Source organism: Anser brachyrhynchus, assembly GCF_964034855.1.
Source record: "Anser brachyrhynchus genome assembly, chromosome: 2".
Lineage (NCBI taxonomy): Eukaryota > Metazoa > Chordata > Aves > Anseriformes > Anatidae > Anser > Anser brachyrhynchus.
The window spans coordinates 146,126,138-146,150,410 of record NC_137695.1 but is presented as its reverse complement, the minus strand read 5'-3'; the positions used below and the strand labels follow the sequence as shown (position 1 = coordinate 146,150,410).

At 39.8% G+C, this 24,273-nt stretch overlaps 1 protein-coding gene across 6 annotated transcripts in view; it reads left to right on the top strand.

The window, feature by feature from the left end:
- Window positions 1-24,273, top strand: part of TRPS1 (transcriptional repressor GATA binding 1) — a 213,999-nt gene that overhangs the window by 39,357 nt on the left and 150,369 nt on the right. For 5 of the 6 annotated variants that reach the window (XM_080578055.1, XM_080578059.1, XM_080578058.1 and 2 more), the window contains 3 exons: window positions 2,152-3,080; window positions 14,736-15,865; window positions 23,668-24,271. In XM_080578055.1, the coding sequence (XP_080434181.1) occupies window positions 2,152-3,080; window positions 14,736-15,865; window positions 23,668-24,271 (2,663 nt within the window). The remainder of the gene's footprint in view (window positions 1-2,151; window positions 3,081-14,735; window positions 15,866-23,667; window positions 24,272-24,273) is intronic. The other variant, XM_080578060.1, reaches the window with a different exon arrangement.

Sequence of the window (24,273 nt, the reverse complement as noted above, 5' to 3'; positions counted from 1 at the left end):
AGGTGAACACCTACCAGAGATGCCCACCAATATTTTTAGTGCATGTTAACCAAGAGCATTCATGAAGTCCCACAGAGCGGCAGTAACGCTAAAATATCTTTATACCTTGAATTATATATGTGTGTATGTTTTTTTAGTAGGCTGAGTCTGTATCATAGCTCTCTTACCACAGCAGGAAATCTTTCTTTTCTCTTAGTTCTGAGCGACTTCATGGTGCAGAAGTTACTGGGAAAAAAATAGCAAAATTCAGAGCATACATACTCTGGTAGGTGTGGTTGACATGAAAGAGGAGGCACTTGGTTCCCAAGCATGTGTGCCTTCCACAATGAGGAATCACAGTAGGCATTTAAGAAACCTATTAAGACCACACGGAGTGTCAAAATTTCTGTAATAGGAGCTGGCACTCGGCGTGAAAACCGTCTCACTGCAGCCGATGCTGCCTGTGGATCAGCTCAACCACAAAGACAACAGAGCCAGCCCAAGACACAAGTTGAACACTTCCCCTAAGAAGTTGTCTGTTTTTATCAACATAGCATACAGTGCCCTTTCATGTGGAGCAGATGTAAATAAGAGGATGTACAGACGCCTGCTCTTTTATTTTTAACCTTCATCCCCAGCCGTACTTCTCAAAGTACTGTTTTGAGAAGGTCATCCACAGCTTTCAAAGGTCTGGATTTAGCACCATTTGGAGTGCATCAGCACTGCTCCCAGAATCACCAGGTGGTCTTCCCTTTGCAGAGCAATATATATCTATATATACACGCATACATATATTTATATACACAGTGCCTCCGCACGTGCCTGGCCATGGCTGGCCTGGGAATGGGCGCTCGGGCTCAAGCCTGCAACTTGCATCTCGTGTGTGGTGCTGCAGGCTGCTGCCACCGGACCACACGCAATCTGGCAAAGAGAAGCATCCATCATTGTATACAGCATTGGCAAAGATAAGAGCATAGAAAAAGTTGTAGCACATCTGTCTCCTGCCCATAGCTAGCATGTGAACACAAATGGATCAAAGCAGCTGGTGGTGAATATCAAATCCAGAACCAAGCAGTGGAGAGTGCAGGGAAGTTTCATGTATGTATTTTCCTAAGTAGGCTGGGGAAGGTGAAGATTTGTAGTGCATCAGGAATTTGGCTTCCTAACTGCACATTCTGATTATTTGTTCTTCCACAATATCCCCTGTTCAGCTAGCAGCTAGCTCACTGGTGGCAGACTGCTTCTTTCTCTCTGATCCTTATCGCTGTCCTCTCTGAGCTTTCTTCAATGCATGCGGCAAGTGTGCCTGCAGATTTAGCAGCAGTGGCTGTGCCGAGAGGAGGGCTGAGCAGAGGAGCCTTGGCTGGCTGGATCCATGTGGGTTCCAGGTGTTCTCTGGCTAGATCCCTACTCACCAGCACAGCAACGTCAAATGTCTGGATCCAGGCCTGTAAAATTTTATTGACAACGGGTTTCCTAATAAAGTTAGTTTCTCTTTGTTTGGCAAATAGAACTAATTACATGAATAATGGACTGTGGGGCCAGACTCTAGAATATCCATATAATCCCATTTGAAGTTTATAGGCAGTACGAGGGGGAGCTTTTGCTGCAGAGAAGCTGATACCTGCTTAGGAAGGATCTCTCTCTGAAACCTCTCAGTTGCTTACTCTCCTAAATCTGTTTCTTTCCTAATAACATGTTGAAGTGCTCCTGACTATGTCTTTTACATTTATTTTTGCTAAACTACATTATATGTACTTGGTAGTGTACGGACATTAGACTACAAGGGTTTATTCTTCTTCTTTGATTTTTAAAATTATTTTAAAGGAAACAGTTATTTAACATTAATTCTGCCAGACTGTTATCTTCAGAAAAGATAACAAAACCTGTAATTTACTCGCTGCAGTGGCAGTTTCTGTAGGCTCTAAAGTTCTCTTTTAGTTGAGTTCTGTCTCAGTATGACCACTTTTTTTAATACAAAGTTTCAATTTTCTGCATAGACTAAAAAGCTGCTTGACAAACGTTTGCTGAAAATTTCATGTATTTTGTATAGCTCAGAATGCTTTAAGAAGTGCCAGGCTTGTAATCTGTTTTGTATCGTGAATAATTCTATAGGGTTTTTTTTTGCTTCTTTCTTTTTTTTTCTTTTTTTTTTTTTTTTCTCTGTGGTAGATATGGTCCGGAAAAAGAACCCCCCTCTAAGAAACGTTGCTAGTGAAGGTGAGGTACAGACCCTTGAGTCTACAGGTACTGAAAGCGAAGAGTCTGGAAGGAAAAAAGAATTTTCCGCAGAGCAGATGCAAGAAAACACTGACCAGGGTGATGCGGCAGAGTTAAATAACAAGGAGGAACTTTGCACGCATGTCCAAGAGCCATCTTCCAGCATTAAAAAGGACTTGAAAAGCTCAGTGCTGAGTGAAAAGGCTGGCTTCAATTATGAAAGCCACAATAAGGGAGGAAATGTTCCATCCTTCCCTCATGATGAGGTGACAGACAGAAATATGCTGGCTTTCTCATCTCCAGCTGTTGGGGGAATCTGTGAGCCCTTGAAGTCTCCTCAGAAATCAGATGCAGATGACACCCAAGATGTGGCCCGTACCCCGTCAGGAGATGCAGCGGAGACAAATGAGGAGCATCAGATGTCGCCAAAAGCTTCAGATGAAACAGTGCAAGTGCAAAGTGGTCAAACCGATGGCCAAGGCTCAAGCCCGGTCCCCATGGCCTCAAAAAACCCACAAGTGCCTTCAGATGGGGGTTTAAGGCTGAACAAATCTAAAGCAGATTTGTTGGTAAACGATAACCCAGATACGGCGCCTCTGTCTCCAGAGCTTCAGGACTTCAAATGCAACATCTGTGGATATGGTTACTATGGGAACGACCCCACAGATCTCATCAAACACTTCCGCAAGTACCACCTAGGCCTGCACAACCGCACCAGGCAGGATGCTGAGCTCGACACTAAAATTTTGGCTCTCCACAACATGGTGCAATTCAGCCACTCCAAAGACTTCCAGAAAGTCAACCGCACTGTGCTTTCGGGGGTGCTGCAGGACATCAATTCCCAGAGGCCTGTCTTATTAAATGGGACTTATGATGTGCAGGTTTGTATTTCCCCAGTCCCCCTGCTTCTGCTAACTGCCTTCTCAGCTGCGAAGCTGAGCCTCTCCTACCTGCAGTTACAGTATTTCACGTAACCTGCTTAAGCCTTACGAACCATTTGGGGCTGTTTTAGCCAGGATTGCTGCAGGTCTGCTTAGCATCTTGTACACTAGAGAAATACTTGGCTTTTTGACCAGTGATATTTCTGTGTGTGATTTAGTCATTGTGGTAATCAATAGTAAAAGATCTTATTCAGCAAACAGGCAAATTGCTGCGTTGGTAATCATATCTGAAGGATTTGCTGTCCTGGAAAGAAAATAGCAAATAATACTGAAAAATAACAACCAGAGAGACAAAAGACAGCAGCTGGAAATTAAAAATGTAGTCCTAAATTATCCGCTGCTGGGAGTCAAGATTTGGCTTATTGATTCTTTATTAAGATAAAATAAATGACAAGTCTTGGCAGCTCTACAGTCGTCTAGTGCCAGATAAACAGGATACACAATGGGTATTTAAACTGTTTTTAAGAGTAACAACGTCCTTCACATCAGTAAGCCTGCAAGGAAAGGAGTATTGCCTCAGTCATTTTCTCATCTAGTTGGAGCAGTGAAAAAAATACATTTTAGATACTGCTGTAAAAAAGAAATCTTATGTTTACCACGAAGAAGTGGACTAAAGTTTTTTTTCTTGGAGTCTCTGTTAGTTTCTTATCAGTTAATGTTCAGTTAGTGGAACAAAATCTTTGCTTTTTTTTTTTTTTAAGATCCTCTCATGACATGAGAGATGTTGAAGAATACCTCAATATTCTGTGGTAGAAAAATTCAGATTTTAAGAAAAAACAATCAGGAACAAAATTTGCATACAAAATAAGTTCAAATTTCCATCCAATTTCACGAGCATGTTTGCACAGGACATGACACCTGACCTGGTAGCAATGAGCAGACGAAGTGCTAGGGTATATTTAATGAGATTATTTTTATATTTCTTCTTTTAAAAGAAAATGTAGCAGGTGGAAAATATTTAACAATGCTTGAAGAAGTTGTAGCTATAAGAAAGAAATTTTGCAAACCCGGTTAAGATGGTTAATACCTAACTTCAAGTCAGAAGCTGAAACAGGAACACAAGTCAGGAACTTGAGGCTTTTAAAATGATTTAAACTTTTCCTCTTTTTTCAGAAACTCTACAACTTCTTTGTGGAGCAGCAAATCAAACTAAGGTCATTATTATGCGTAAAAGCTGCAATCTTTGAACTGCTGCCTTATTAAAAAGATCACTTCACTGTCTCATGTCAGACACTCCTGTCAAACTGTGATTAGAAAGCAAATACGTGATTTAGTTAAAAGAGGTTAGAAGTGAATAATGTCAGAATTGGAAATGATGGTTTATAATTAGCACGTAGTATGATGTTAATACCTGGATTTCCTGCTATAGTTTCAGTTTGCTGACTCCGGGGACAGCATCTTAGAGCAACTGATCCATGCTGTCAGGAAGACATTCAAACTGGAACAGCTCAGGCATACAGTATAGAGGAATTCGAGTTTCTAAACACACTTTCATTTCCTCCAAACAATTGTTTCGTTAGGTCCTTAGTTATTTATAGGAAAGTTTATGCTTGATTAGAATGAGCTGGACACTTTTCCTATGCAGTGCTTTCAGAAATAAAACAGATGTGAGAGCTATCTCAGTTTGAGCTGATAGAAGTAGAAATAAAACAGCTGAACCTAGACTATACTTGTCTACTAAACCCTGGCAGTAAGATACTGCAGGGAAGACAAAAAGCGGTAGGAAACAGCCCATAGATAATCTACTTAAGATCAGTCTTTTCTCAGACGAAAAACATTTTCCAAAATAGAACAGACAGCCTATACAATGTTGGCAATTTATTTTAAAGAAAAAAATTGGATCTGGAAACTTAATTTTTAAGAGTGCTAATTTTCCCTGCCCAATTTGGGAAGAGAAGATTAAATAAGCTTTTGTGCCAAATGCCATACTTCATCACTTGCACATGCACCAGATGTTGATCCAGAACATGTCAGAAGATAAGTAACTGATTAATATTTTTATGCTTTCTCCTCCCCCATTCTCGATACAGAGCAGCTTTGTGAGATTCATAAACACAGTTAAAAGAACATTTGAAAATCCCCTCTGCACCCACACATGTTTATATTGTTACTATGTCCATTTTGGAGGGGATTTTTCTCAGGCATCCGAACGTCTGGCATCTCCTGCAGCAACGAGGGATCGCACTGACCGGAGCTGCAGTTAAAATTGGTTGAAACTCCTGTGGTACAAGGAGAGGGAACTGAACCCAAATAATTGTTTCATCTAAACAGTATTATTTGGTATAGGTACCAGGCTAAAGGAAAATTATCCCTTTGTAATTAACTTGAAATAGTAGTGGACTGAGCTTAAGATCTGATTTATTGATCCCTTTGCACTTAACAAACCATTCTGTTGTAGCTGGGGTGGAAGGTATTGATAGATTTATGGTCTCAGGCCAGGGTGCTGGGCGCAGAAGAAGCTGGAGGATGAAGATGGGTGACTTTGATCTGCCTCACAGCGGTCAGCTGGAGACCACTGTATATGAAGATTTGCACTAGTGAGGCATCCTCTTGAGCCCTGTAGTTTGCATTTGTAACAACAACAAAAACAATGGAAAAATGTCTGAATGCAGAAAATACCCTATCTGCAGATACATGGGGATGTGGCCCCTTTACTAAGTGCATTTTTAGGTTTACACCACAGAAGTAAAGTGTCCTAGAAAACCTTTTTTTTTTTTTTTTTAAATGCTTAAGCCCCTAAACCCAGGTTTTCTTTTTCTTTTTTTTTTTTTTTTTTGTACCAAAGTCAGCAAAACCTTAGGGATGCACATTTGGCTTTACATCCAGCTACAAAAATATTGGGACTGTGTTTTGCAGTACATAAACAGGATTTGGTTGGGAACCATGTAAATAATCCAAGATTTCTGGCCTTAATGGGAAGATTTTATTTGACTGGAATATTTAATCAAGCAAAATTTCTTTGTCTTCTCTGAAGATGTGATTTAGTTTTGAAATTCTCTTTTATTTGTTGTTTCCATTTTCTTCCTCAGAGGTTTTTATTTCATTGAGTTACGATAAATTCAATAGGGTCGGGTAAATTCACTGAGCTGTTTCTGGGAGATTGACTTTCTTTCCGGTATGGATTTTAGAAAACATTTGCTAGCACATCTCTGAATTCCCAGAGAATGTCTCCTCAGCTTTATTGCTGTTATCAGAATAATATTTGTAGTGAGTTCAATGGATCAGCTTTTGCTGATGCCACTCATTGCCTTTTCTTCACATTTAGTTAATTGATCAGTCTCTATAGGCAGCTTCGTCTTGCTGGATATTTTAGCCTATGGTTGGCTAAAATGTGGGTGTGCCTAAGGCAGTAGACTTCAGGCCAGATCCAAAGACTTAAAGCAAAATTCAGCTGACAAATGGTAACAGCTACGATGCTGAAAACCATTTCTTTGCTGATGTATGATTAAGTGTCCTGGGCTTGATCTAACGGCTCTTTAATGTAAAATATGGAAAGGTCTGGAGACAGACAAGTGGGTAGCCAGTAGGCAGGAGTCTTTTTTCCATCCCCAGATTTTTAATGAGTGAGTGGGATGGCTTCAACAGAAGGGCTGGAGAGTGCTGTCTTCCACACAGCCCCTAGCAAAAGGGTAGGGCAGTTGGTGCCAGTTGTCCAGTGAGGGCGAAGAAGTGGGCTTGAATCCCCTCAGACAGAGCGAGGAAAGGAACCTTCTTTTCCTGTTTCCTGAACAAGTGTTCAAGCCATTAGGCTATTGTATAAAAGGGAGCATGACCCCATTTCCTGATATGTTTTAAAAGAAAACAGTGTCCCTCAAAGAAAGGGACAGACATGTCTGCATTCAGGTGAGGGTTTCAGATGGCATGTCCCAAGGGGGAAGAGTATTCATGCAGCCGTGAATGAAGACATACTGCAGTGCTCAGCATTTCTTACGGTCGACTCCGGGCAGCTTCACATTGTGTGTGCTACCTCTGAGGAGCTTCCTGCTCAGCGTGGCTCTGGTTCTGGAGCTTGTCGTCACATATCTGTCTCCTCTGATGTTCAGCCTTTAAAGAGATTCAGACTCCTTTCTGAAAATACTAAAACGTGGTAATTACTACTATTTTATTTTACTTTTTAATCCAGCCCTCTCATTTTGATTGTTTTATTGTTTTAGATACTGGCACAATTGTGCCTTGTGAGACAAGGAGAGAAATTTCAGAAAAGCTATGGATTAATAAAAGCTATCCAAAAATTTCTTAATTATATTCCAGTAAGCTGTGAAAAAAAAAAAAGAGTTTTGCATTATCTAACTACCCCACAAACTAATGAGAGATTGGCAGCAGATTTTTTCTTTTAAAATTCTAGATATCCAATATTGTAAGAGTTGTTCTATAATACTCGGGCTAATTGTGTGTCCTATATGGGTAACAACTTTTCCAGGATTTTCCTAGCAACTGAGCACCCATCTGGATATCCATCTAACAGGCTGCTCAGCATCCTGGAAAGCAGCAGAAGTGCCAATGCACACGATATAAAGCTCTTTATATTGTCTCCTTTATAAATCAGTTGTGAGCTCCATGTGCATGCACAGTTATGCACGTGTTCTGGATTTTAACATATTTTAACATAAGTGTGTGACTAGAGCTCAGTGACATGGTTTAATGGTGGACTTGGCAGTTCTAAGTTAAAGGAAGGACCAGATGATCTTAGAGGTCTTTTCCAACCTAAATAATTCTATGATTCTAGTAATATAACTGACAATTGAAGTCTGGTCTAAGTAGGATCTGGGTGAATGAGAACCAGTGGCTTGATTTTAATACCTTTTTGTTTTTTATCCTCTGCTCTTATATTAGCACTTCAATCGAATACAAAGCTGTGAAGGTAAGACTAAAAAAGCTGAAGGGGGATCTGTAGAGGTACAGATATAATCAATATCCCTTGTTGTGTTTAGGGCTTTCTCTACATTTTGGTGGTTTTGGCAAAGGGACTCACAGATACGGTGAGAATTCAAACTGGAGGCATAAACAAGTACAGCATTTACTTGTTTATTAGTACAAATCAAACCTTGTTAAAGTTCAACTTTGTCTTCAAGTGGGCTTCCTATAAGTACATGAGTACATAACTATTTGACGTGAAAAAATGAAGACATTTATGTGAATGAATTCCATTTTCCTCACATGCTTAGACAAATGGATCCAAATTCTTTGTTGTTGGTCTTACTGACTTTAGCTGAATTGTCCATGAGGTAGGAATTAGCTTTAAAAAAAACTGACCAACGGCTACTGTACATGATGTATCCCGGTTTCTTGGACTAGGTCATGTTATGCTAGGTCTTGAAGGAAGCGCTAGAACAGAACTTGAATGAAAGTGTGATGTTCCAGCGAGGCTTATTTCATCTGTTGGCTGTGTTGAGGACTCTCCCCGGAGAAGGCAGTCAAACTCTCTTGGGTGTTGCACCTGCATATGTGCATACCTGTTTATTTTGAGTCTTATTTCTGGGTCATGATCAGGCTTGGAGACTGCTGTGTACCGAGTCACGCCTCCTAAACACAGGAGTCAATGGTCTCTCTTAAACCACAGGCATGGAGAAGAAATGGTGGCAGCTGGAGAAGTGGATGTTGGTAAAACACACATACGTTTACGTTCATATGCATGTGCTTGTGTGTATACATATATGTGCTTCTTTTTCTCATACAATATACATGTGTATAAATATGTGAAAAAGTACCGGTGGTCTTGTAGGCATCTAAATTCTATATTGAACATAGCTCATAAGTAACGATTTTTATTATTGTATGTAGTAGAAGTTCTTTTCATCATTTCTGTAGATGCATGAGTAAGTTTACTATTCAAAATGATATGCAGTGATTTACAGCATGTCAGCTGCTAAATAGTAAGTGCCTGGGAACATTCACTTGTGCTGTGACAAAGATGAGCTATTTTAGCCTTCCTTCAGTGAGAAGTAGTCAACCGTCAAATGAGAGCATTCACATGGGCAGTTACTGTGGACAAGTGATGTGATGTATAGTCACAGCTTTCAAAGCAAATTTGTTTATGTGTTAATATTCCTCATCTCTATGTCTTGGATATCTGAAGACTATATAATGAAGAAAGTTGGTGAGACTAGTAATAGTCACAGATATATTTAAAGATACAAACTGCTAAGGTAGCCCACAGAAACGACGACAGCTTAAAAAATAAAGTTGCTGAGAAAAAAGGAAAGTGGCTAGGTTTTCTTCTGGTGTAAATCAGTGCAAGTTTGCTTCTGAGTCTGAGAGGCTGTGTGAGTTTACAGTAGCCAAGGAACTGTCTGGTAATTTTATCTATACAGAGAGAGAATAGAAGGGATGGTGGCTTCTTTCAGTTGCTAGATGTTAGTCTGGTAGTGTTGGTTAGCAAATGAAAGTTTTGATTCAGTGTTCCTTACTTTCATTGTTTTTACACATCTGGTCTCCTGACCTTAATTTAAGTCCTGTTATTGTTCTGTCAGACTTCTTATTGTAAAAATACCCTGATCTGCTACCTTTTAAGTTCTAAAGTCAAAAAAACATTCTGTCTTCAATGGCAACAGAATAAATGTTGAGAAGAATATACTTGTTTTGAATGAGTGTGACCCAATGCTATGTTTTCTTGTTATGGTAAATAGAAATAACGCAGAAAGCCAGGAGTTTGCCCTGAGTCTTTGCCTTATGCAACATAGTTTTATCTACAGATAGATTATCACAGTATGGTAAATAGTTTTAAGAGTGAATATGCTCTGAAGATTATCCTAGTTTTACATGCAGAGAGTGTGAGAGCAAGTGAGTTCTCCATATTGGAGGTTAGAGAACTGGGTGGTGTTACACAAAGTTGCATGAAAGCCAGGAATCTGTTCTGGCCTGCATGACATGAAGAACTTCATAAATGTGGGATGGTTAAAATGTTCTGGATGCTGTATTGCACAAAGCAAATGAATAAACAAGAGCATTAGAAAATACTTTAGGATTAGAAGATTAGGAGTAATTGGCAAAGGCAGACTGGATGGCTCAGGAGATTGGTAGGGGATCTAGAGCCTTTCACCTCCTGATTAACCAAAGATGTAACCCAGTTAATCAAAAAAGGTGATATATTAACATTTGATGTTCTAATGCTGATGGTTTCTCTAGTTTCTAATCAGCAGTTGCAGCAGAGGCCAGGGTCAAAGACATCTGTGCAAGTCTTACGGTTGAATCTCTTACGTGGATACAAGCCACTGGTTTCTGCTGGTGAAATTTTCTTCATGAAACACGATTGCAGGAGCTGGCTGATGTTGTCTTCCTTGATACATATATATATATTTTTTTTTTCTTGTAAACAAAACGGTATTTTTAAACTCCCTTGACACAATAAGATTTAGGATTGAACTTCAAAAAGGAGATAGGAGAATAGAGTACCATTTGGATCAAGGGCAGGTTAAATGTAAAACACCTTTAAAAAAAAGACAAAACATACCTTCCCTTGCTTAAGTCCATCTATTCCATGAAATCATTGTTTTCAGTCTGAATAATGAAGGTGGTATAGGCATACCTATTGAAAATATATAGTGCAATTATACTGCTTTGTTGAAGTACTTGCCAACATGCTGTAGAAAGTATGTTTTGAAACATTGTCAATTATTGTGTTATCTTTTCTCCTCTTTCTTGCTATTTTTAGAAATGTGCGTGGTATGTGAGGAGATAGCTTATTTGTATTAGCACATGAACTTCAATTCTTGTGGTAAATTTAGTCCTGATCTTTTGGATTTTGATGTTTTTCTGCATTAATAGATGAATTTAACAGTTAAGAGTTCTGAGTTTCAGGGAGTCGTGCTGTGAAATGTATTTCAGTTTAATCCCCATCTGAGACCTGGCCTTGAAGAGCAATTTTTGAAGAATACCAGTGCAACCATCTCAAGCACAATAATAATGGAGAAGCCATTCTAAATAGCCTTCTTCCTCTGTGCAACACAATAATATGACACAATGACAATAATACTGCCATAACAGTGGTGCTGCAGGAGTAAGTGATAATCGCAAGGTCTCACAAGAAAGTGACAGTGAAGGAAAGAACTAAATCGTGTCTCCCCAGCCCATACAGATGCCTTGTACATTAGGTTCCCTTTACAAAAAAAGGAAAGGTGATTTTTTTATGTGCTCACTGAAAGAGCTGTGGATCTAGAGATGCTGTATTTGCAGTGCAAGTTGTACAAGTACTTTTGCTGCCACTACTTTGTGAATACTGCTATATGATCTGGCACTTTGGATTCTACTTCTAGTAGAATTGCAGAGTTTAGCATTGCTTTTGTTTGGTTTCTTCTGCTTTATATTGGGGAGGAGTGTCTACTCAAGAAAATATAACTCTCTGAGGGCAAAGCAGGGGAACCGGTTTTGATGAAAACAGTATAAAATATGGAAATACTAGAAGTTATCACTTTTAATATCATATACAAATGTGGATATTGATTTCTAAAGTAAACATATATAGATCTCTTTTCACCCTTCTACTTCACTGTCCTTTATTTTTGGTGTTCCTGGGGATGGTCAGAGAGAGCAGATTAAGGACAGTTACGTACCCAGTGAAGGAGTTTCGTGCCCGCACATAGCGATATGATATGTAACTGAAAAATCTGAAAGTCAAGCCAAGTCTTGAGCAGAATGCATGAATGCAAACAGTTCTGCAAATGTGTAGGCTTCATCCAAATTTGGCTGGCTGAAAGCTGAGGCAGCCTCAGTTTATACCAGCACTTTTTTCCTCCAAGTGCTTCTCCCAGCCTGTGTGTGGAAGCCAGTTTCTTCACTTCTTTTTACCTGATGACCCCCAAAGAGGCTTTAAGTAGGTTTTGTTACTGCATGAGAAATGTTTTTTGAGTGTAATAACATTAAGATGACCCTGTGTTGCCTTTCACGTGCACGCTCTTCTAATGGGATACATTAATTTGAATTGTGGCAGGGTAGTCACAGAAATGCCAGCCCAATAATTGATAATCAATTAAAGTCTAGTGCTGTGAAGAATTTTTTTCTTCCCTATATTGCAACTGGTAAACACAAATAGTGTATGAATACTTAGTTCATTTTCATCCTTTTCTGATGCAGAGAAAGATGTGTTAGCATGGGACACAAATTTGCTATGTAGGCCACTAAGCAGGATTAGCAGAAGTTACGAGAATGTTGTGATTTACAGCCCATTGTATAAAATGCTAGTACGAATAATATGTTTTTTCCAGCATTTGTAAATAAAAGTAATTAGCAGTGAGCAGTGGCAGGGATTATTGTCATTCACAATTTCTAACTAATTTCTACAGAGTGTCTGCAAAATAGGTTTGTTATCTGTAGGTTCTGTAAATGGACAGCTAAGAGTAATGGATGTATTTACTCATTAGCGCCACTTAAGGTAAAGCATTTTGGCCAGTTTTCTGTGCACGCATCGAACAAACATACGTAACTAATTAAATGAGCAAAACCAGATCACCTTGCATCTGAAGCAATCACACAGTGAACTGCTGTTATTTTCTGTTTGCCATAATTCCATCAATGCTTTCTTTAAGTTGTCTTTCAACACCACTGAGACTTTGAACATTGAAATAGTGCAGTGGATGAGGGCCTCAAGTGCCAGATACTATGGAGCTCACCCAAATCCCACTGTCAGTGGATCAGGCTCAGTAGGGTTTTGTCTCCAGTTCTTTATAGGCATAAAATTAATAAAACAAGATATCCTCAGCAGTACAGAAGGTCTATTAAAACTTCCCTCCCGAACCTTTTCAAAATCAAATTCATGACTTGGTATCAGCACTTGGAGTCCCAGTTTAAGTGAAAATATTGTTATAGTTAAATCCTAGCTATTTGGCTCTCCTGCTCACCAGTGCCTATTGAGATATGTTTCTTAAACAAACATAAAGCAATTTTCAGTTTATTTAAGAAAAAGTTTTAACCAACGTGTGGGAATTGTGCTTTTTTTTTCTTTTCTTTTTGAATCAGAGGCTGAATAGCAGCTCATTACACCATGGTTTAGCAACTCTTTGACTCAATATTCTGATGTACAATTCTGATGGGATACAAAGGATAGCGTCTCATTCTCTGAGCTAAATGGCTAAAAGGCATTTATATTATATGCATTTAAAATGTTTACATTTCATGCTGTCTGTATGTCTGAGTCTTTCCGTATGGTGTGATACTGAATGAGCAGTGATCACATACTTTCTTTGTGGCACAGCTGTTGAGGAGGAGACAAAAAATAATTACACCATTTGCCTAATGCATCACAACTGAATCGTGCAGAAATGTAGTAATACACTTACTGGTTGGGAGAGTGAAAATCGAACCCTTTGTGGAAATTTTATACTCCCTATAAGGCATCTCTTGGGCAGAAAAAAGGAGATTGTGGCACATGTTAGCTTCCACCCATGTCCCTGATAGAGTGGCGTAGACTGGCTGATGACAAAGGAGTAGCTGGCTGTGGATTTTGGGTGTGAAGAGGAGTTATTTTCTGGATGCTGTACATTGTTTACTATTCAGGAAAAGAAGTAGAGCAGCGGTGACACTTTTGTCAGGAGATTCTTTTTTTGGCCTCCAAACCAGTTGTACAGGAGCAGCAAATCCCCCTGATGTCACGGGGCAGGTGTGGTGCACTCCTGGGAAGGGCAGGCCTGCCTGCTGTGCGAACACATGGTTTAGCAACATAAGCTCTGGAAGCCTTGTTTCCTTCCTGCAGACAGACCATTTTGCTCAGAGATCATGAGAACAGTTAAGTAGACCTACCTTTTTTTTTATTTTTTGTAATTAGTGATGTCATGGCCTTGGGTGTGGTAGGTTTCTTTGCCACATGCCATTTTTCTACTGTAGTTTTTCCATCCTTGTTTTACTAAATTGGGCTCTGTGCATGAGAGGACGGAAGATTTCCTTGGAGAACGTCTGTACTGAGTAATCTTTGAGAAAACCGCCTCTCGTTTCAGACATCAACCACTACTGCTTTGTTAAAAGACATCCTGGCGGGTACTGGATACTCCTCCAGGACTGTTCTTTAAAAGAATTGGTCATACTTCAACCCAGCAATGTGACTTAACTCTTTTAAATTCAATTTTTGTGTTCTCATATTTAGAAAGCAATTCTCTTGGGCATTTAAGCATGAATATAATTAAAACATGTAAGCATATTGAGAAAAAAAAAAAGACCGAGGGCTCATTCTTCTATTCCACACCTGATACAAAGTCACAGCAAAGTTTCCTGTCAAAGGGCTCAGGGATTTAGGAACTGACTATTAGATCGTCTATCGATAACTTGATTTAGTGATTTAGTGAAGGAAGCAACAGCCCTATCGAGGAAGTCTGAATTCAGATCATGTTGTGGATGCATGCCGCAGTTTCCTCAGATGTTTAGTATTCATATGGAATATATATTCAGCTGTGTGAAACATTTCATAATCTTCATCAACAAATGCTAAATAAGTGAGGGTGTAAGTATGATATCTTGCTACATTAGTACAAGTGCACAAATGAAAATGGTGGTGACGTTGTTTAATTAAGAGGCTTATGAGTTAATTGCTCTCTGTTTCTCTTTCTTTTTTTTCTTCCTTGCTGTTTAAATCTACAGTGGAGCTAAAATGATGCTATTGTTTATTCATAGGTTACTTTAGGTGGAACCTTCATCGGAATTGGGCGGAAAACTCCAGATTGCCAAGGCAACACCAAGTACTTCCGCTGCAAATTCTGCAATTTCACCTACATGGGCAACTCGTCCACTGAACTAGAGCAACACTTCTTACAGACTCACCCAAACAAAATGAAAGCAGCCCTTCCCTCCTCTGATTCTGGTAAAACTTCAGAGAAAAACTCCAATAAATCCAGTCCTACTCTTCGACCATGTGATTCTGGAGACTTGGGGAAGTGGCAAGACAGAATCACTGTAAAAGCAGGAGATGATACACCAGTTGGATATTCGGTGCCCATCAAGCCAATAGATTCCTCTAGACAAAATGGTACCGATACAACCAGTTACTACTGGTGTAAATTTTGCAGTTTCAGCTGTGAATCGTCCAGCTCATTGAAACTATTAGAACATTACAGCAAACAGCATGGGGGAAACCAGTCAGGAAGCCATCATCCAGATCTGAATGATAAGCTTTCTAGGGGATCTGTCATTAACCAGAATGATCTAGCCAAAAATGCAGACGGGGAGTTAGTGACAAAGACAGAAAAGGGTGCGAGTGTGGCAAAAAAGAAAGACTTGACTAGCAAAGGAGCAGAGGACAGCATGGTGACGAGCTACAACTGTCAGTTCTGTGACTTTAGGTACTCAAAGAGCCATGGCCCAGATGTAATAGTGGTGGGCCCACTTCTCCGTCACTATCAGCAGCTACACAACATTCATAAGTGTACCATTAAGCACTGTCAGTTCTGTCCCCGAGGCCTCTGCAGCCCAGAAAAGCACCTTGGAGAAATTACTTATCCATTTGCTTGCAGAAAAAGTAATTGTTCCCACTGTGCTCTCTTGCTTTTGCACCTGTCTCCAGGGGTGACAGGAAGCTCTAGAGTCAAACACCAGTGCCATCAGTGCTCATTCTCCACTCCCGACGTAGATGTTCTCCTGCTTCACTATGAGAACGCACACGAAGCCCAAGCGTCTGATGTCAAACCCGAAACAAATACCCTGCAAGGGGCGGACGGGCCGCTGACTCTCAAAGAGAACAAAGAACACTCATGTACCAAATGTGACTTTACCACCCAGGTGGAAGAAGAGATTTCCCGACACTACAGGTACAGTGAAGTTTGAAATGATTGCTAAAAGGAACCCAAACAAACGGCCCTCCTGATTCCTTAATTAAATGTCATTGTTCTGTAAAACTGAGGAAACTGGAAATCAAAATAGGAATGTGCATAGATGCAAATCTTTATAGCCAGGGTCCAATCCAACATCCACCGTGTTTTGGAAAAACACCAGCTAAGTGCATGGCTTTAATTACATGTTTAAACCTGTGCGATGAAGAGGGAGGTTTGGATTTGTGTGTACATGTTGAAGTTCCATCATATTTGAGGTTTGGTCAACTATTTTCCACCCAGAATCTCCTAGGTACTATTTTAGTTAAGGCTTTTTACCAGAAAGCTGGCATCTTCATTCATTAGGGGAACACAAATGGCTTTACTTTCCAAGATAGACTGTGAATCCTTTCATGCTCCGTAACAGTGCTTCAATGTACTACCTTTTTGTAGTATTTTCCATTCCCGAGTCCAGCAATGCAATAATGAGTTTAAGAGCATTCCACTGCTGTTTTGGTGTTGGTTTCACACTGGGAGCAGACACTCTTTTGTCTGTTGATGTCATCCCCCAAGATCCTTTTGCAGATGCTTATTTTTGTGTTGCTGGTTTACAGTGTCATTCTATTTATTTTAAATGCTAATGTTCCTATTTGGAGGTGGATGCAGCCAGTCTCCTGACTCAGTCTGACACAATGTCACGATGGCAGCCAACTCCCTGCTAAACTTCTTGGGTCAGTTCCTGTGCTGTTGTAAACTGGCAGTCCAGTTTACATCGGAGGAGGAGCTGGCTCCTAGACTTTGTAAAAAGCTACAGTTATGTGCTGCTGCAAAAGCGATGTTAAATATTAGAAAATCATGCCGAATATGTTAATAGTTAAGGCTAATGCGTCAACAACAACGGAAAGCTCAGTATCTATCTCATCTAAAAGATCTTTGCATGGAAGCCAGCTAGAATGAAGACAAAAGAAGATGCATTTTCAAAGCTAAAGCTTTGTTAAAAGCTCAAGAAACTGTGCCACGTTTAATAGATTCCAAGACATCCAAAATTAACGAAGGCAGACTGGGGCATGATACTTTAATAGAGATTAAAGCTGGGGGCATCCAAATGTTGCCCAACAGAGGGCTGCATTGGCAATGTATCAGGAGTCTATTTAAAAAAAAAAAAAAAGGAGGAAAAAAAAAAAGAGCAGATTGCTCATCTTTAATTTGGAACTAAGGCCCACGGAGGATTCAGGTCCCAGCATGCAGTGCCCCATTTTTGATCCAAGTGGGCCTCAGGGATGTTGTGCGGATTAATTAGTTAATGTTTGTAAACTGCTTTGAAGATGAAAAGTGGTATCTAAGTTCCAAGCGTTATTATAGCAGCTTTGAGCTGTGCTGTAGAACTCCATAGGCAGCACTTTGTCCGCCGCTGGGGCATGGCATGATCTTTTTTTAGTGGTTAAATAACTGGAAGATTGAAATGGCTCCTTGACTGAAAAACACTTTTATTTTGCTGCAGCTGCTAATTTAAGTTTTAACAAGCACGCCTAGTTAAAATCCTTTTTCCCAAGGAAAGGAGAAGCCATGACTTTCAGAACTGTAATGCAGATACCCCATGGCAGCAGTTTGTCCTCCAGAGTGCTCAGCACCCTTCAGCTCCAGCAGTTGTCAGTGGGAATTGCTATGTGATGTGCTCTCTGGAAAATCAAGAGATGAGTTTAAACATTTGAATCTCAACTTGTTTGTCTAAAATTAGCCTATTCTGTTCAAAACACTCAAACAATGTATTTTTAAGCCTTCAGTCTACCGCATTATAGAGCACTCTGAGGATGTTGTGTAGTCGAAGCAAAGCACAAAATCCCCGCAACTGCCAACTTCTTTCCCTTTCCTGTACCCCGCTCTCCCACTCCCTTTTAAATTTGAATTTTGTTTATTTTCTACATATACTGCTGCTCTTCTTTCCCACTGTGCATCGTCTTTGAAATCGCAGAAGTTAGTTCAGTTTTTGGTACATGCTCTGTAATGGCAAACACCTCGCTTTTCAATGCCTCATTTTTCATAGTTTTTAATATACCAAACTAAAACAAATAAAAAAGACTGCTAGGGCATTATTCTTTATATTATTATCAGGTCTTTGTTTTTTTCCTTTTTCTTAACAAAAACTTTGCATATACCTGATTTGTATTTCCCTTTTTGTATTTTAAGAAATAAGGGTACAGATTAGTTCAGATTTTTAAAAGAACTTAAAAATAGTGGTGTAAAATCGTTGTGTTGGGGAGTTATGTGACATACATAGAACCACATTGTGTGGAGGCAGCTAACAGCCTTCAGGCTTCAGAGAAACCTCAGGTCTTCTCTGTGGCTTCATCAGAGTTTATCCCAATAAAGCTGTTAGGCCACACCATTATATATTTCTGATGTATATAAAATTATATACATGAATATATATATATATATGTAAACTGCCATTTTATATAATAAGTGGCTGAATGGATTGTAATGATGAACATGGTCGTAAGGATTAATGTGGCCACAGAAAGTGTTTTGCCATTCACATCTTTAAGTTTACCCTAGATAATGTGTGAGTATTGGAGATAGCTCTTACTTATTTGAGTTCGTGTATTTTTTTTGGTCTGCTTTCTTGATTATTTTCTTTTTTAAGACATGAACAGCATGTTTAATTAATTTGCTTTTATTTGGTTTCCTATTGGCTCTTTGTCTACAATTTGCCTGTATCTGTTAAATTTTTTTTCTATGTCCTAATATTATTCCTTTGCAGCCATGTATTTGCAATAGTGTTAGAATTTGCAAAAGTCGTTCATTTCAACTTTTCTTTCTATAGAAATGTATATTAACATTTAACTCTCATTCAGTATTTCCTTGACATGATTATTTGAGACCTGTTCAGTTAAATTTGAAGTTAATGAATCACATTGCACTTGAGTTTACTTGTATTTAAATCTCACTAAAAGGTGCTTACTCAAATAATCCCCAGAAGGTTTGTTGGCCTATATTTTTTAATTCTGCTACCGCTCATTTTCCATTATTCCTCTGAGGAATCAGGTATTCCATGCGTTCATTGTGAAATTTATTTATTTTTTCTCAAAACTGTCTGCTATTCTGATGAGCTAAAAGATGCCAACACATGTAATTTAGATAAATATCATATTGACTATTAGGGGAAATTTTGCATGTCAGATCGCTCAGTCTAGATATTATTTTTCTGCTTGAGAATAATTTATTTTTAAATTTTCATTTTTTTCTTAAAGCTGAATGAGGCTTCTTGCAGACCTTCAATTTCAGACTTGTTATAAAAATGTGGGAGAACAAGACATTTTCTCATTTTTGCAGAAATTACTTTTTTCTTCATGAAAATCCTTACTGTCAAAAAAGACTGACAGTAGCATTTGATCAGTGCTAGTGCTAATTACAAACGCTGTGCTTGAAAGATGGTCTAAAATTCTTTAAAAAATAGGTAGGCTGGTGACTGTTATTCATTAAACAACAGCAAAACATAAAAAGCAAATAGACTCACAAATGAAATACGAGCTTTGGCAGTGGAGCAGAATAATTTTTTTCTAATAAACAGAGATTATTTTTGCAAATGCACGTGATGGCGGCTCTGTAGGGCTGTTCAGCAGAATTATATGAAATTTCTCACCTCTTAAATGTCAGTGGAGTGAGACGGTGAAGGCAAAGGAGTACCACTGGAGCTGCAGCCTCTGTGCCCCCAGCGCCATGCCTGCGTTCTGGGGACGGGGACTTCGGGGCTGCCCCCCGCCGCCCCTGACACCAACAGGCAGCAGAAGCTGGAGAAAGGTCTGAGACGTGCAGGTTGTGGGAACATGGAGCTTTTGGGCTGCTCCCTGGAGAATCCAACCAAGGGCAAATGTGTAAATTGAGGCCCAGCAGCTCCTGCTTTGCGGCAGAGCTGGGGCCTTCACTTGGCGAACAGCAGCAGCAGCTGCGAAGACCTTTTGCATCCTCCTGACACCTTAATTCACTGCTCTGAACTTGTTTGCTCTTGCCAGTGGCTTTTGCTTGCGTTTCATTTCAGCCTTGGTCTCTGCTCTGCCCATTCTCCTCCCCTTTCTGCCCTTCCGCTGAGTTGTCTTGCTTGCTTTTTGCTCCCTTTGCTTCTACTGAGTATTTTCCTCTCCCCGCAAGCCCAAGTGCAGCACCCATCCCCGAAGAAAACTTTCTTATGAGCCTGTTTCTTCACAAGAAATGTTAGCAATTATTATATTCTTAATGAAATTCAAAGCATGCAAAAAAATTGAAGTGATATGACAGCCGTACCTTCATCCAGAATATTTTCTATGCCCTAGAGCAAAGGAACGTCTTCAGGTAATTTTAAAAAAATTACTTGTTTTGTAGAGGATGGTATTTTGTAATACTTCAGACTAGTTAGAAGTATGTCAACAAGACTTAATTAATAACTCGCTAGTGTCAAGAGTATCACAGCCTATTAGAAATCTCACATAAATAACATTAAATCTCTCAAAAAAAAGACATCTAATCTCTCCACCTTCAAGTTTTGCAAGGGAAAATTCTTACATTCTATTGCAACCCAATTCAGGTGTATTTCAGTAGAAGTAAATGATATGATTTTATTAAGTTGTCAGAACCTAACAGGGCAGCAGCAATTTGGCCAGAATTCCATGACATTTAATTTTTGGATTGGGCCATGACTGTTTTAATGTCCATGAATAATCAAGTCGTTGATTTATTTAGTAGTGAAAATAATAATGCTAAGTGACATCAGTGGATGGTGTAACATTGCCGTTCCATTGTCACATGGGAAGTATGCCAGCTTATGGCTTGAACCTGCTTTTAGTTTGCTTGAGTGGTATAGGAGCAAAATCATAATGGGGAGAATGCTGTTTCCATCTTTATTTACCTAATTTTCTTCCATACTTAACTTTTCCTCAAACGTCTATCCTCTGACCAATAAGCACAAAAGTGCTTATGGTGTACTTTGCAAACTGGAACTTTGATTTTTTTTGGCTTAGTTTTGGGAAGTTCTGTGCACAAATCTAGTTGTAACTTAGACCTTTAGGAACCTTGTGTAGATTTAAAATCTGGTTCAAAAAGAAATGAAAGTTTGCCAACTTGTTCTCTTGATTGCTCTCAGGGTGGGGTGAAAAGAGTCAGAGGTGAAAACATACTTCTTTTTATGCCTTGTTCTGGGGAAGGATAAGAGTTTCCAATTCTAAAAAAGTTCTCTAGGGTTATAATAGTTATTATTTTATTTGAGACTTTGACTTATATTGGACAGTTACAAACTTAAGCCTTCTTTCCTTGAGCTTTTGGATAGAAAAATAGAAAGGACATGTAAAATACGAAGATTTATAATGGCAGTGACGAACACTACTAGAGAAGTATACATCCTAGAAGAAAAAGCCTGTTGGGCTACCTGTCTAAACCAGTCTTTTCCACATCACAATTTCTGTCACAGCTTAACAGAAAAAATACAAGATGTTTTCATGACTCCCTTTGAATAGATTATAAATCCCTTAAATTAAGAAAGCTCTCATGTAAAAAAGGTGATTTCGGCAGGGCCCCAGCCACTCAGTTACAACTGTATCTAATATTCTACATTTGTTTGTGGCCTCATAAGCATGGCAGCACTCCTGAGGTGTTTACTGCTCCTGATCAAAACCATTTAGCCAGCGTGGAAGGGAAAGGAGGGGAAAAAAAAAAAAGAAAGAAAAAAAAAGGCAAGTTAGGCAGAAAAAGATCAGCTGTTTGGAGGTGTGATGTCTGTAGATGAGAGCCAAGTTAGAAAAGGGGGTTAGCTATTGAAATAGCCAAGTTAAACAAGAGACACTTAGGGCTAAGTAGTCTCCCAAAGGATTGATAAACTTTCACATGGGGAATGTATGGGGTTGAGCCATTAGCCCCAAATGGTCTTGTTTAACTTGGCTTTTAAGATAACTAGCCCCTCTCTAACTTGGACTTCCCTGATGGTATCCCACCTTTACAGGGCTGACCCTCTTTAAAACTTGGCTTTTTGTATTTGTAAAATGGTTTTGATCAGATAGCACTCTCCTTTTTTTTTGGTTCAGAAGAGAATTAAGCTTGGTTTAGAGAAGAATTAAGTTGCAAGAGTGAATATATTAGTGTCGCATTGAGAGAGAAGCTGATTTTAATAAAACACAATTGTAGAATGAAAAAAGAGGAACACAGCCAGAGCAGGATTTTAACCTGCAGCTTTCTCTCCTACAAGTAGGTTTTGTTGCCATAAGGCTATATGGAGAATAGCTGACTGTATTTTTTGCGTAACTGAATGAGCCCATCTAGTCCCTTAAAATGAATATAAATACAGAAAATGACAAAAAGAAAACTGATATTGCACAAGGGCTAAAAAGCTCGAATTTGAATGTGTGCTCATGTCTGCACGCTGACACAACTGCAAGAAAATCAGACAATGTAAATAACATATGGTTTGTTTTTTCAACGAAAGGAAAGAAGGAAGACAAGGTTTTTTGTTTTTTTTTGGAAGTTTGGCAAGTTGTCCCTTCTAAACTATCATACTTAAACAGGGACATTTTGTGTATCATTCCAGTTCCACAGATGCATTGAGAGCCAAATCCTGCTCTTACTGAAGTCAATGGGAGTTTAGCCATTGACTTCACCGAGACCAGGATTTGGCCTCAGAAGAATTAATTCTAACAATTGGAGTTGTCAGGGCAGTAACAGATTTTCTCATGCAAGTTTTGTCCTGTGTGGATAGTGAAAGGCTCGTTTTCTAGCTTGGCTGAAGACACTGTTGTGGCTCTTGAACGCACGGGGTGTGGATGTGTGAGCGGATCTGCAGGGAGAAGGTTGCTGCAGCTCTGCGAACGTGTCGAGGAAGGGCAGGGACGGTGCTCGGCTCGGCCTGGCGCGATGGGGCCCGATTCCGACGGAGGGCTCGGACCACTTCTGTGCATTAAATGATTATTCATAATGTTATATAGCTCATAAAAAAGTGCTCTGTTCCTCTGATAGATAAAGTGGTAACATGTTGTTCCAATGTAGCAACATATGCTTTACATAATTTAGTAATACAGCACTTTATATAGGCTTCGCGAATGAAAACAGGAAGGCGCGTTATTCCATACTGCTCCGGGTCTTACCCAATCACTTCTGTGTTTGACAGGAAAATGCAGCTTGTATTGACACAGCCGACTATGCTGCTTTTGCTTTAGAGCAGCATCTAAGGTCATGTTGAAATGTCCACAGAGGACAAATAGTATTGTTTGTTGTGTGCAACCTGCCATCCTTTGGTGTGTTTTTATCCCGTAAGTTAAGCAGAGCTCCGCTCAAAATGATCTTTGTCAACTAAAGTAACTCAAAATGGTGGAAAGCAAAGGAATTTTTCAACATTTGATTTTTCTAGAGTATATTTATGTGAATGTTGCTTTTTGTTTGTTCGTTTTTTTATACAAAGAAAACATTCCTCTTCTAACTATTTGATTTTGGTTGGGAAAGAAAAAATATTACTTCAGTCAGTGTTTCTATCACAATGGAAAGTGGAGAGTGTACTGCAGCAAACAGGAAAGGAAACAACACAAAATCCCAGTGAAAATTATATGAAGTTCAGAATAATGCAGTGGAGTATGAATGAACAATAGGAGGTCATTGCAAGGCGTGGGGGTGAAAAGCAGCAGGATTTTTCCCCTATTGTGTCAGACAACAAAGCAAACCTGCTTGCTTTATTGGAGGGACTCGTACTGTACGTTGAATTTATTTTCTTTCTTCTTGGTGGGTAAAGCCAGTGAGAGCGGGAGGGCTGAGGGGAGAGTCGCCTTAACGCACTTCTCGTTTCCTTCCAGGAGAGTACACAACTGCTACAAATGCCGTCAGTGCAGCTTCACAGCTGTTGACACTCAGTCACTACTAGAGCACTTCAACACTGTGCACTGTCAGGAGGTGGACGTCACTACAGCCAATGGGGAGGACAGTCACAGCGTTTCGTCTATCAAGGAGGAGCCAAAAATTGACCTCAAGGTCTACAGTCTGATTAATCCAGACCCCAAAATGGGGGAGCCCATATCTGACAGCATAGTCAAGAGGGAAAAGATAGAAGATAAGGAAGTGCTTAAGGAGAAGGGTTGGACTGACAGTCCCGCTGATGATCTTCGTAACGTGACCTGGAGAGGAACAGACATTCTGAGGGGGAGCCCGTCCTACACACAGACCAGTTTAGGCTTGTTGACCCCCGTGTCCGTTGGCCAAGAGCAGCCAAAGCCTTTAAGGGATAGTCCGAACGTAGAAGCTGCCCATCTCGCGCGGCCCATTTACGGCTTGGCGGTGGAGAGCAAGGGCTTCCTGCAGGGCGTGCCAGCCGGAGCGGCGGAGAAGGCCGGGCAGCTCACCCAGACCTACCCTGGATCCGGGGACGGCAAGGCAAAGGATGAGTCCCAGTCCTTGTTACGGGT